This window comes from Salvia hispanica, chromosome 3 (genome assembly GCF_029641045.1).
Source record: "Salvia hispanica isolate PSC_SH4W2 chromosome 3, Shi_PSC_v1, whole genome shotgun sequence".
Taxonomy (NCBI): Eukaryota; Viridiplantae; Streptophyta; class Magnoliopsida; order Lamiales; family Lamiaceae; genus Salvia; species Salvia hispanica.
The window spans coordinates 59,968,152-59,981,055 of record NC_142694.1 but is presented as its reverse complement, the minus strand read 5'-3'; the positions used below and the strand labels follow the sequence as shown (position 1 = coordinate 59,981,055).

The 12,904-nt window shown below is 35.1% G+C and overlaps 1 protein-coding gene across 1 annotated transcript; it reads right to left on the bottom strand.

Annotated features, from left to right (window-relative positions):
* Positions 1-1,685: 1,685 nt before the first annotated feature.
* On the bottom strand, positions 1,686-8,581 carry LOC125211463 (Tetratricopeptide repeat (TPR)-like superfamily protein). Its single transcript, XM_048111268.2, has 18 exons — positions 8,406-8,581; positions 8,074-8,157; positions 7,340-7,530; positions 7,142-7,246; positions 6,613-6,713; positions 6,452-6,530; positions 5,461-5,472; positions 5,304-5,369; positions 5,117-5,185; positions 4,971-5,027; positions 4,194-4,271; positions 3,908-4,005; positions 3,781-3,826; positions 3,403-3,530; positions 3,143-3,251; positions 2,690-2,752; positions 2,354-2,419; positions 1,686-1,997 (listed from the first exon to the last, which is right to left on the bottom strand). The coding sequence occupies exons 1-18, from the start codon at positions 8,497-8,499 to the stop codon at positions 1,818-1,820; spliced, it is 1,626 nt and encodes a 541-aa protein (XP_047967225.2). The 5' UTR covers positions 8,500-8,581; the 3' UTR covers positions 1,686-1,817.
* Between the last annotated feature and the right edge of the window lie 4,323 nt (positions 8,582-12,904).

The window sequence follows — 12,904 nt, the reverse complement described above, 5'->3', positions numbered from 1 at the left end:
AATTTCTTTTATCTCTAATAAGATGTGACTAATTTTCTACTAACATATTTTTCTTTCATCTCTATTACTTTCCCAATTATGCATTAAAATCTATGTCATTTCATAAGTTCGTATTTTTAAGGGACGGAGGAAGTATTGGTCTCAAATAAAATTGAACCAAATCGATCGATTACCTAAATGAAATAACCTCACTAGCAAGTGATCAAAATTGAATTGATTAAGAATTCAGTTAAATACATAATCCCTCCGTTCCTTGTTAATAGATGCACTTATTTTCGGCACAGTGATTAAGAGTAGTGTGTTAAGTGGATTGTGTATAAAGTAAGAGAGATGAATAGAGAATAAAGTACGAGATATAGTTACTTTTTGCCAAAAGTAGAAATGATTCAATTATCTTTGAACTTCTCAAAATAATAAAATGACTCAATTAACATGAAACAGAGAGACTACGTAGTTGTCCAGTTACAACCGATTAATTTCATTAATAAAAAAGTAAACAAGTATCTTCTTACATGCCTAGGCCCTTTTCAAGATCATAGACATTAGTATATTTCTCAATTCCATCATCCCATCTTTTATCACCCCAAGCCATAGATGATGGGAAATGAATTCACCTACTTTGAAGGGTCCTTAAAGGTTATTTTTCAACATTAAGAAAAAGAAGTTGAGCTAGACCTGAGATAGCGGAAACGATCATCTGGTTGAAGAATTAGGACTTTTTTCAATCCACTATACCACGAGATTGGTATATTTTTCATTAGTGTTTCTTTGAGAAAAGATCAGCCATGAGAATATGTTCATGCATAGGAATGTTCAAACGATCACATGAATTGAGAGATCTTTAATTTTAATCATGAAGTTTTTCAAAAATTAAGATTTTAATTATATAGTAATTTTTATATTTTAATTATTTTTAACGTAAACTTATTACAATTTAAATTAATATATGTAATTAGAGATTGATAAAAAGTGATGAATTAAAAAATAAATGATGTAACACTAACTCAAATTTTATGACTTAATTGTTTATATTTGTGATAGTAAACTATCGGTACGATCTGCATAATACGAATTAACTGAAAAAAAATCAATTTAAAACTAAATACTACTTAATAATTACTGCTCCCTCGATCTACGAAAAATAGAACACATTTTTCATTTTTTGTTGTCCACAAAAAATAGAGCACATTTAAAAAAGAAAAGTTTTGAACTTCTTCTCTTTTACTTTTTTTCCCCTTCTCTCTTACAAATAATATGAACCTCACATTCCACTAACACTACTTCTCTCTTACTAATAATATGAATACCACATTCCACTAACACTACTTCTCTCTTACTAATAATATGAATACCACATTCCACTAACACTACTTTTCTCTTATTTTTTTTTTCTTCTCTCTTAGTTTACCAATTCCATATTAAAACCCGTGTCATTCACAATGTGTCCTATTTTTCGTGGATGGAGGGAGTAATATACAATAAAAATTAACAACTAAATGGACCAATGATTCAGCAGTCCATATATGAGATTGAGACCTAAGTCAAAAGGCCTAGAAGGGCATAATTGTTAACATATTTAGCCATAGTCTTCTATTCCCATTCTATCAAAGGTCGATTTTATAAGAATCTTGATAAAATTTTTATCAATGTACTAATACATAATTTTGCACCAACGCAAATAAAACTAGAAAATAAAAGGAAACACGTCTTATTCTATTTTCCAAAGCAATTGAGGGTTTATTAAAAAAAAATATTTGCTTGACTATTTCAAACTAACCTTTGATGGTGTAATATTCGGAAATGTATTATTGTAAAATTCAAGTTTTTCCAGCGTTAGATATCTCGTCTTCGACACGTCTAATTTCTTCTTGTATTTCCTTTTCTTCGCCCGCTTGCCTTGCAGCACCTTTCCTAATCGAGAGATAAAGGCTCCGTAAACACAAGAGATACTCTGCTTTGATTTCTGGAGAATCGGATATTGATTGTTCAGATCTCAACTGCACAAGATACATAAGTTTAGTGACAAACTATTAGAAATGGATTAAAAAGACGAAAATCGGGTCTAATCTATATGCCAGTGGACATGTCAACAAAATCGCTAGACAGAGTAATACTCCCCTGTTGTCATATCATGTGAAACCAAGGAAGTTTAAAGTTCATCAAGAATTTTGAGAACGTTTGTTGTTCCTAAACTGGGGACAGGCAATTTATTAGCAGACTGAATTCGATAAAACCGCCAAAATTGGTTTCCATCGATAAAAACATCAAAGGACACATACTCGACTTTAAACACAATTACATGGAAAATAATTCAAAGATCAGAGTAAGCTTTCAGGGTTTGGATTGAACATACCTCCTGAAACGTGGAAATGCATTGACGGAGAGAAGCATTAGCCTCGGCCTTATTGTGCTCCTGTGTCTAAGAGCATCATACATGCATATATTCCAGCATCAGAGCTCATATATAGATGGATAAAATGTACTAGAGCAAATTACCGAGTCAATTAGAATGACTAATGATTTTACAATCCATTTCCTCACAGGGAATGTCACATTAGATTATTAATGGCTAGGAATCAATATGCTTTGATCAGAATTTGATGTTTGACAGCATCTATATAAAATCGTCCACAACTATTACTCTCTGAACTCATTGCATAACATAGTAAATGAAAATTGATTGACTGACCTGTGAGCTGAGAAAGCCCTGCTCCATGATCTCCAACGCACCAAGAGCATTGAACGATTGTAGCTACAAACGCGTGTAGAACGAATATTAAATTATGATCACTTGTAAGTTGAACGAGTTAAGTTTTCCAATAAACAAAAAGAGAGAGAAATATTGAAAGGCTAGAGTTCTTTTGTTAGTAACAGATAGAAATACTGAAAAGTGGTAATGAAATACTCCCTCCGTCCACAACTAGGAGTCCCGGTTAAGTTCGGCACGTATTTAGTGGAAAAAGATAGTGGAATGTGAATCCCATTTCAATATTAATTTTAGAATAAAATGTGAGTGGAATGAGTAAGTGAAACATGGAGCCTACCTACATTTTATAGTAAAAGTGAACCGGGACTCCTATATCTCATTCTCATACCAAATATCGATTTTTTCTCTTGCCAGTATCAGAAAGGGAAAACTTACTAGTATTACAACTGCTGAATGACCATCTTTTCTAGTTCTTTGGGATACTCCAAAGCGTTCTGTCTTTTCTTTCTGTTCCAGAAATCGATCAATGAGTTTTCGAGCTATCCTGCAAAGATGGCCATTAAACAGTCAAAAGCCACATCCATAAAGTGAATAAAAAATTGCTTTTATTAGCGTATCTGCCTGATACTACGACAGCTATGGTTAGAGTTTTTTCCATCAAGCGAGACTATGTTATAATGCTCATGCATGCTAACCTTACTGACTCGTTCAATAGACTTTTGGCTTTATCACGCTCAGCTATAGCTTGAGAATTGTTGGCCTCTGGTAGCTCCTTGATTATGAGAATATTCATTCTTGCAATGTGGAGCATGTCAGCAGCAGTCTATTGACAGGAAATTTTGTTGCAATAAGACTTGAGGACAATAAGGGGTCCCACGATAAGAGTGAAAAGCAAATAAATAAATTAAGGCCCTTTTACTTCTAATTCCTATTGACAGTCTATTAACACAGTCAAGTTTTAAGATGATTCATGTACTCTATTGCCATGAGTTTTGAACCAGCAGAATTATGAAATTGTCAATGCACATGTAGAAGCAAGTTTAGGAAAGGACATGGCCCTAAATCCATTAAACCTGAATATGTTCGCGATGAAGCAAGTTTTTCCTGGCATCAAGACATCTGCCACAGAAGAGAATTTGTTAATATCCATTAGGAACCATTTGGATTTGCTCCTACTTTTAGTGCTTAAAATTAATGTACCTCTCTAACAGTTCTACTGCTTCCTTTAATTTCCCTGCTGCTTCAAGGGTTAATGCAAGCCGTTCAGCTATAACAACAGTATCTAAATATTTCCAACCCTGTGGCATAAAATAATCTACAAATATTAATATAAAAAATAAGTACTACAACAGAAAATTTCGACTCCCAGTTAAATCAATAAAGTAATAGGAAGAAGTAGATAATGAATACAAAAGGCCAATGACTGAGCTACAATAGAGTTGAAAGATTTTGTAGAATAGATCATAAATAGCAGAAAATGATAAACCTTTGATAATTCCATCATATGAAGAATCTTTCTCAATATATTCTCAGCTTCAGGAAATCGGTTGGACTTGTTGTATATCTACAATCACCAGGAAGAAAATAGTACTGAACACACCTAGAATAGAATATATGTGCACTTCAAAAGGTTCCAAAAAGAAGAATTGCCGCATAACACAAAAGTACAATGGTCAAAAGATGTTTTTTAATTAACTAAAGATCAATTTACTTGTCATGTAGTCTCTCACTCTATCACTCATGACATACTCAACCCAGAAACTATACATATTCCCTCAGTTCTACAGCAACCTTTCTTGCAAGAGTATATTGAGCTATGAATTTAAGTTGACATGGTATGGTGCGTAGGAAGTGGCTTAGGTGAAACTTGAGAACATATATTGCAATTCTCTTTACGAATATTGCTTCTTCTCATTCTCTCTTTTTGTTCCATCCCTTGAAATAAGGAGAAACAGGTCATACCACATGATTTCACAATTTTGGAATGTCTCATGGCTTAAAAGTTGAATGATGAGAACTTCTGTATGCTTATATGTACCAAGTCTGCCATGGATGGGTGAACATAACTTCATTGCAGGAATAGATATTAACAAAATGGTTATTGAGTTATTGACTTGCGAAAAAAGATGGGCACTAGTAGGCATGGCTGGGTTTATATTTGAGTGAAATTGATTCTCTAGGGATTCGATCAGGGTATTCAATCCCGCTGCTGAGATGCTTGCATAAACTGTGCATGCTTCAAACTGCTCGACATGGAACTAACCTGAGCCAGATGCTGCATTCTTCTGACACATGATATAGATTCTCCGTGGCCACCTGCCTACATGATAATGCAAAGCAGTAAGGAAGACAAATTCTATAAAAAGGAAGAAGACCCATCAGCATTCAGTTTGAATATATATTGCAGACCTCCATGATATCTATAGAGTCTAGAATTAGGTCCTCGGCATCCTTCTCTTTCCCTTGCAAGTATAAAATCTGCAGTTTGAATTTATTGGTCAGATGTAAGTATCACAAAATTTTTTCATAAAGTAGCATCAGTTCCATGGTCCAAAAGTTTTTGTGTGATTCACAAGGAGGAGGTTTTCATGCTTACAGTCCCCAAATGGTACATAGTATCAGCATATTCTGTGTGAGCTTCTCCCAAAACACGGCGCTTTATCTAATCAATCAAAATCTGTTGTATGAGAAGTGTTTTCCCCAAAATTCACAACTAAAGAAGACAAAGATTGATTACAGTGATTTAGACTAACCTTCAATGCACGCTGTGAAAATTGGCCACAAAGAAATATAAGTTTGTCAGTATTAGATGAAAAGAAGGGGCAACCTTTCAAATAAGGCACATATATAACAAAAGAGTAGATATTATTCACATAATAGAGTTCTCAGTGATATTTCATGTTTATGGGATGACTATCCCATGATCTCAAAGCAATTGATAAAGGAAGACATTCAACATTGTCACTCTAACAAGCCAAGCCGACTTAGGTTCCCAAATGCAGATGGTCATCAATCAAGGCCAAGAGGTGTACTTCCACATTTATAGCTGATTACGGGAAATGGTGCCAGGGCCAAATTTCCTTTACAGTTTTATCATACTTCAACTTTGACAACATTAACCACCAAGTACCAATATCTATTATCCGTACATCATGTAGTTGTTTGGGTGTTAGAAATAAGAATATTTGTTTACTTAGTTATGGTGTTCAAGGCATGTTAGTATAGATTGAATATGCCTACAGGATAGTTTGGACCAAGTCATTAAGTAAATAGTATAGCTCGAATATTTACGAAGTTAAAAGAGATTTTAATCCACAATAAGCTAACTGGGTGAACCCAATCAACCACAAACTTTAACATGTTTATTTAGGAAAGACTACGTAGAGAAACAGGATAGTTATTACATTGGAATGTCATGAGCTTCAATCAGTTCATATGTCAAATTTATCAACTATAATTGCTCTTATGTTGATTAATAGATTATTATTCTTAGTAGACGACAATTTCAAATAAAAAGGCTCATTTGGATCTGACTATATATCAGAAGCAATTTGATGTTTAAGAACGAAAATATGGCAATAAGTAATCATTCAAGTTTTCTATATGTCGTTTACATAGTGGATAAGCTGAGACAATTCAATGTAGTATCTAGATTGAGCAATTTATAAACTGAGTAGTAACATCAATTATAAAACAGATGCAATGAAGCCAAGCTACATCGGCAGAAACCTGTGTGATTATTACCTCATAGCATACACGAGCATTCTCCAATTTTCGCTGTCCAAGGTAGAAATGGCCAAGATTATGAAGGGCAGCACCGACTCTACCAGATAATAAATTTATTAATCTCTCCCCCCCATATACTGTCACATAAGAACTGATTTATGACAGACAGCATTATGTACCTTACGTCATTTACTCCAAAATATTCCTCTAGTATATTAATGGCCTCCACATATAAGGGTTCTGCCTTGTCGAAGTCCTTGCTGACTCTGTACAGCTCAGCCTGAAATTACATAAACCAAATACACATGAAAGACTAAAATTGACTGTGCTGCATGAGAGAGAGGGAGTTTGTGCTGACAAATTCAAAGGAATCAGGCTTCCCATGAAATGATGAAATAAACATGCAGCACTTCATTAACTGGAATGAAGAAAACATGCAACTTCTAGTCCGTACTAAAATGACATTAAGTTAGAAACGTTTGTGAATGTAAGTTACTAATTATGTGTATAAATCTTTAAAAAGCATTGCTCAACAACGTATAAGCAGCACTAGAGCAAGCAACGTCAAACAAAACGGTAGGTCTTACAGGTTTCATAAGTAAACCCAGAACTCAGTATGAGTATCATGGCCAGAAAAAGACCATGAGAAAAATATATTAAAATTTATAATCATTATACTAACTGTCTTATAAGGTAGACCAGACCCACCAGGTTGTTGCATGCAGATGCAACATGAGGATCCCTTTCCCCAAAACCTTGTTTAGCTTCTTGTAATGCAGACAAAAAGAATCTTTCAGCTTGAGGAATATTTCCCTAGATGACATAAAAAAAGACTATTAAACAAAATTTCCAGATGAAAGAGCACAAAAATGGACTATTTAGAAAAGGAATCACAAAAGAACTTGCCTTCAGAAAGTACTCCCTTCCATTATCAGTAAAAACTCTCCATTTAGATGTATGCTCATTCGATATCACTGATTCATCCTCTACTTTTAGCAAGCCACTAAAGTCATCAGTACTCGTAGCATTTTTAGAACTTGATGCAGTTGACGCATCTTCAGCCATTGAAGTTGATGAACATGCTCCAACAATGAATGCTGCAAAACGAGTTTTATCCAAAAATACATGCCATATAAGCACAGCTTCCACATAAAACTAAAACTGAAATTATTTAACTCGCACCCAGATACCTGACTGGGGATAATTATGTGAAGAACGTTTATTTCTGTACCTTCCCCGAGCTTAGCATTTCTATTAAATCTGTATATTATACAACAATTTCCTATAGAAGATCTCTGTGCTATTATCTTTGCCAGCATCATCTTTTATGAAAATGATCAAACCATGAGGCTCCTATCCTTCCACCCTTTTCACATTAATTAGGCCGATTCCAATAGTAGTACTTGTCCAATGCATAACAACGTCTAAAATCACATATATGCATCACATTCTCAGTTGAATCAGAGCACTTAAAACTTGTTCACTACACACCACTGTTCTAGGAGATGTTTCCTCTCCTTCTCTCTTACTTTACCAATTACGTATTAAACCTGTGTCATCCCCAATTAGCCTATTTCTATGGGACGGATGGAGTACTATCAATAACGTTATGCCGAGATAACCCAATATATGCTACATACCAGCTTGTCCAGACAGAAAAATCCATTGAGCTATTTCCAAACGGGACTTAGTCCGTGTATGACCTCCAAGTTCAAATAGCTTTCCTGGATATACAATCATATTAGCTCAATCAAATAAGATATGGCTATACCAATCAGAACAAAATCAGATGGTTCAGCTACCTAGAATATCAGAACTCACTGATTAAAACAACCAGAAAAATGGAAAAAAAAATGAAAATGCAAAAAAAATCCAAGTTTTTAGCTGTGTTTTTCCCTTTATCAGATAAATCTCATTTCATCAATTGCTTGAACGGTATTGTCACTATACACAGTATGAGGTGAGGAAGTACCTGCATTAGGAAGAGAATTGAAGGGTTTAGTCTGTAGTGATGCAGAATTAGCAAGCTCCTTGCACAATTTGCGAACTGCTTGCCGAAAAGACATTTCTTTTTAGATTAGTAAATCAAATGTGAATGAGTTTTGTGAGATCAAAAGCCCTAAACCCTCTGCACGCCCCAACTCCTAAACGACGTCGTGAGTTAATGCTTACAAGGGTTACCCAATTCCTAATGTCGTTGATTTGATGCCGACCAATGTTTTAAAAATCGGACCAGTAAACGAACCGACGAGGCTACTGGTTCATTGTTCAACTGGTTCGACCGATTGAACCACTGGTCGGACCGAAATACTGTACATAATTAAATATATATTATAAATAAATATTACTCCCTCAGTCGCCATAATTTGTCATCATTTGCTCGGCACGAGTTTTAAGATATGTAATAGAGAGTGGATTGAAAAAGTCGATGACATGTGGGTCATACTTTTATATGGGGTACTAGTATATCAATCTATGTATACATACATATATAAAAGGGGAGTTTTGGAAAAATTTACAAGAGTGTCATTTCAATTAAAAAATATTTATTAAATAAAATTAATTTTGTTTAATAGACAATAATTTGAAAGGTCAAGACGTTTATCATTAATTTAATTTGTGAAATGATACAGAAGAAGGCCCAGGAGCAGAATTCGAAGGGCTTCCAATATTCTATAAATGTGGCTTTATGGTGATGGTTTTGCATAAACTTGGATATCTCATGCTCAAGAAATTAATGACTAATACAAGTATGTAACTATTTTTAAATTATTTCTCCTATGTATTTTTATGGATATAGTTTAATTGTTGGATGTTTTAGCTTTCTAATCATTGTTCTATGTTGATATATGATCTCTTTTATTCAACTTATATATCTACTTTGTGATGGTATAATAGGTTCCAGGTACATGTTGGTGGATGTATAGATTGCCTGTTATTATCCGGTTCTTTCTCATGTTTTTTTTTTGCAGTCTCTTCACGCTGGCTTTTTTTGAAGGTGACAATTGGGAGAGTTGCTATTGGAATGACATGATTGAAGCTCCACCTTCAACCTCACAAAAATTATGAACCGGTCATGGATTTCTCATTTCACAAACAAGCTCGATGGTAAAATTAATTTAGAATGATTTGTCATTTCATATAAAACTTTCGGATAACTAAAAGTTTTTGCTCCTCGATTTAGATAATATACTAAGAGCACACTTCTCTATTATGATATCAATAAATTAATTTATCTATTTCTATAGCAGTTCTGGTAATTATGCACTTGTTTCTCCATAAAGATGATCTTAAAAATACAATATTCAATGAATTTGATAACATTACATATTCATTCATATTTCTTTGTGATAGAAATCCATGAGTTATATCCTAAAACCAATTGGTGATAGGAAGGGCACATGAGACTTATATAGTGATTTCAGTACTCTTTGTACACCGATGTGGGATAATTGTAATATACTTTTTTAGTTTCAATTGCCAACACCCTCCCTCAAATCCTTCAAGGTGAACCTTGGAAGAGTTGGACTTTTTTTGATCGATTGGACAACTGGTCCAATTTTTTTCGATCGGTTGGACCATTTGGCCCAAATTTTTAAGTCCAGGTGTACTGCTAGGTCAGTCAATTTTTTTTGGTTTCGGCCCAGATATACTGCTGGGTCAGTCTGAGACTGACCCACAGTCGGAGACCTGCTCTGATACCATGATAGAAATCCATGTGTTCCATCCTAAAACCAATTGGTAATAGGAGGAGGGGCCCATGAGACTTATATAGTGATTTAGTTCTCTTTGTACACTGATAAGCATATAAGATAGGAAGCCCTAACTTAACCTAAAACCATGGTCAAAGGTAAATGGTTGACTCCCTATTATATGCTATTCCACACTTTCGTGTGAAACCGATGTGGGATCGTATCAATCCATCCCTCTTTTAAACCGGACGTCCACGGACGACACATGCCGGGTGGCAAACCCAAAGCCACGGGCCCACCATCCCCTTTGCTGCCCTTTTCCTTCGGGCCCACATTTTTTGGTGGCTCCCCTTTGGTCACACCTACGGGTAGCCCCTTTCCGTAGGACATCCGGATCCTCTCACGTGCATTCCAACATAATAGCAATCCTAGTACCTAGGTATGCACACGATTCAAAAACCGCCGATTCCGGTTCAGAACCGGCGGTTCACGGTTCAAAAAATTCATGAACATGAACCGACTTGCCAAGGGTTTTGGCGGTTCAGGTTCCGGTTCAAAAAAATGCCGATTTTTGGCCAAAACCATTTAGGGCCAGTTCGGCGGTTCAATTTTTTTTTGTGTGTTTTAGTCTTTATTTATCTATGAAATGTGCATCAATAAAATTCAAACAATAACGATGAAAATTGCAACTTTATTGATTTAAATTTAAACGAGACTACAAGTTACAACAATTACAATTTACAAAAGACTTGAAGTTTTAAACAATGAATTAAAATATACTTGTAAATTTTAAGAAGAAGACATGTTGAAATTGAAGTACGAGAATGAGAGTAGAAAATAGAAATTGAGAAGAGAAATCATTGTCAGCACAAGAATGGGGTGAGTAGAAATGATGGGGAATGGGGTATTTATAGGAGCAAAATTGGGAAAAAATAGATTAAAAAAAATTGAAATTTGAAATTTTAGCTTGTTTACTGCCGGAACCGGCGGTTCAGTCTACGGTTTCTGACCAAAACCGCCGATTTCTGATGGAAAACCGGCAGTTCCTGACCAATTTTCTGCAACACTACACCTGAAAAGCCTAGGACCTAGCCAAAAAACCTACTTGAACCGTTGATCCGCCAGTTTCGGTTTCTCAAATTCTTGAACCTGAACCGAACCATCCGAACCGCCGAACCGTTCCCCGGTTTGAACCGCCACTTCCGGTTCCGGTTCTAGGATAACCGCATGTTCGGTTCGGTTTGTGCATGCCTACTAGCACAGCTAGACATTAATCACCACTACCCAATATATCAGGATTATTGGGATATAAAAAACCCGTGCCATTTGATAAGTCCAAGTAGTGTGGAATCAATATCGTATGCTCAATGCTAACATATGTTGTTTAAGAAATAGTTATTTATCAAGACCTCTTCTTTCAGTAGATAGCATAAAGACATGTCTTGCTGTTAGATCTGTTCAGTGCTATACCACACCAATGTCTTCTTGTTTCAGTACTGCTTAGAAATATGCGGACTGATATTGCAACCTTTCACGATAGGTAGTCAAGGCCTATCTATGTTGTGAAATTCATTCTTTTTCTTTGTTCAGAATTGACTGTGTTACCTTAAAGTGGATGTCGCCCACAACCAGTACCTACTAAAACAAAGAAATTGAATTGTTACGTTTCTTATAACATTTAAATATGTAATAAACAACCATTAAATGTAAAACATAACATCATTATGATAAAAATAATCTGTTTCATTTCTTGAAAAATAAAATAAGAGTTACTACAGTATTCAATCATTCGAAAGGTGATTTTTATTATACAATACTCTAACAATTTCTTCAGCTCTCCTCCGTGAGATTTTTCTGTCTTCTTTATTCAAGTCCTAGTGTTCTGATAAGCTTAGCTCACATTGATTTCAGAATACAGTTCGGGAACCAGTTAAAAGATATGTGGTCTAGTACTCAAGATCTTCATGTAGAGAAGTAACGAGCAATCTGCGATTCTTTGGAGAATCAAGAAGGTATAACTTCTATTCCGTAGAAAAGCATGTTTTAGGTTTCAATTAATCAAAAACATGTTTTAATTCAAGTTATGAGCATGATACATGTGATAATTACGCGAATAGATTTTGTCTGAGTAATTTGCTAAATAGATCTTAGTCTCTGATTTATTTGTGTTTCCGCTACCAACCCCATCATTTCCTTTGTAGTATTTTCGTGTATAAGTATCAACAATTGTGGTATCCAGAGCCTTTAGGTTAACACCAAAAATCTAACATTTCTTCTCCGCCCACTGCAAAAAAACTAATTTTTTAAGGATACAAAAATCCAGACGCAATTACTTGCCTTGAAATTTTTTAAAAAATAATAATAATTTTAGGGTCCAAACAAAAGTGTTCCTAAATTAAGGACAAATTAACTTAATCTTTTACTTTTTATGAGACACTTCCACTTCCGTCCTCTAATTTTAGTTTTGATGCCAACAATAAGGACGCTTTTTGAAGCGTTGGTGGTATATTTAGGAACACAAATTAGCATCCTTGATTGCACTAAAAATCGTCTTAAACGGATTTTTTTGTTGTAGTGGTCAACTGAACATCTGCTCTTCAATCAACTTGCCTTTATTTTCACACACACAAAATAAAGCATTCCATAACTTTCACGTCATGGACAGATGCAAATTCGGATACAGATGTATCCACCCATAACGATGGAGAAGACGTCAATCCGTTCGCTCATCTGGACGGCCCCCGCCGTGGCGAATACGGGCTTGATCCGGCACGAGATA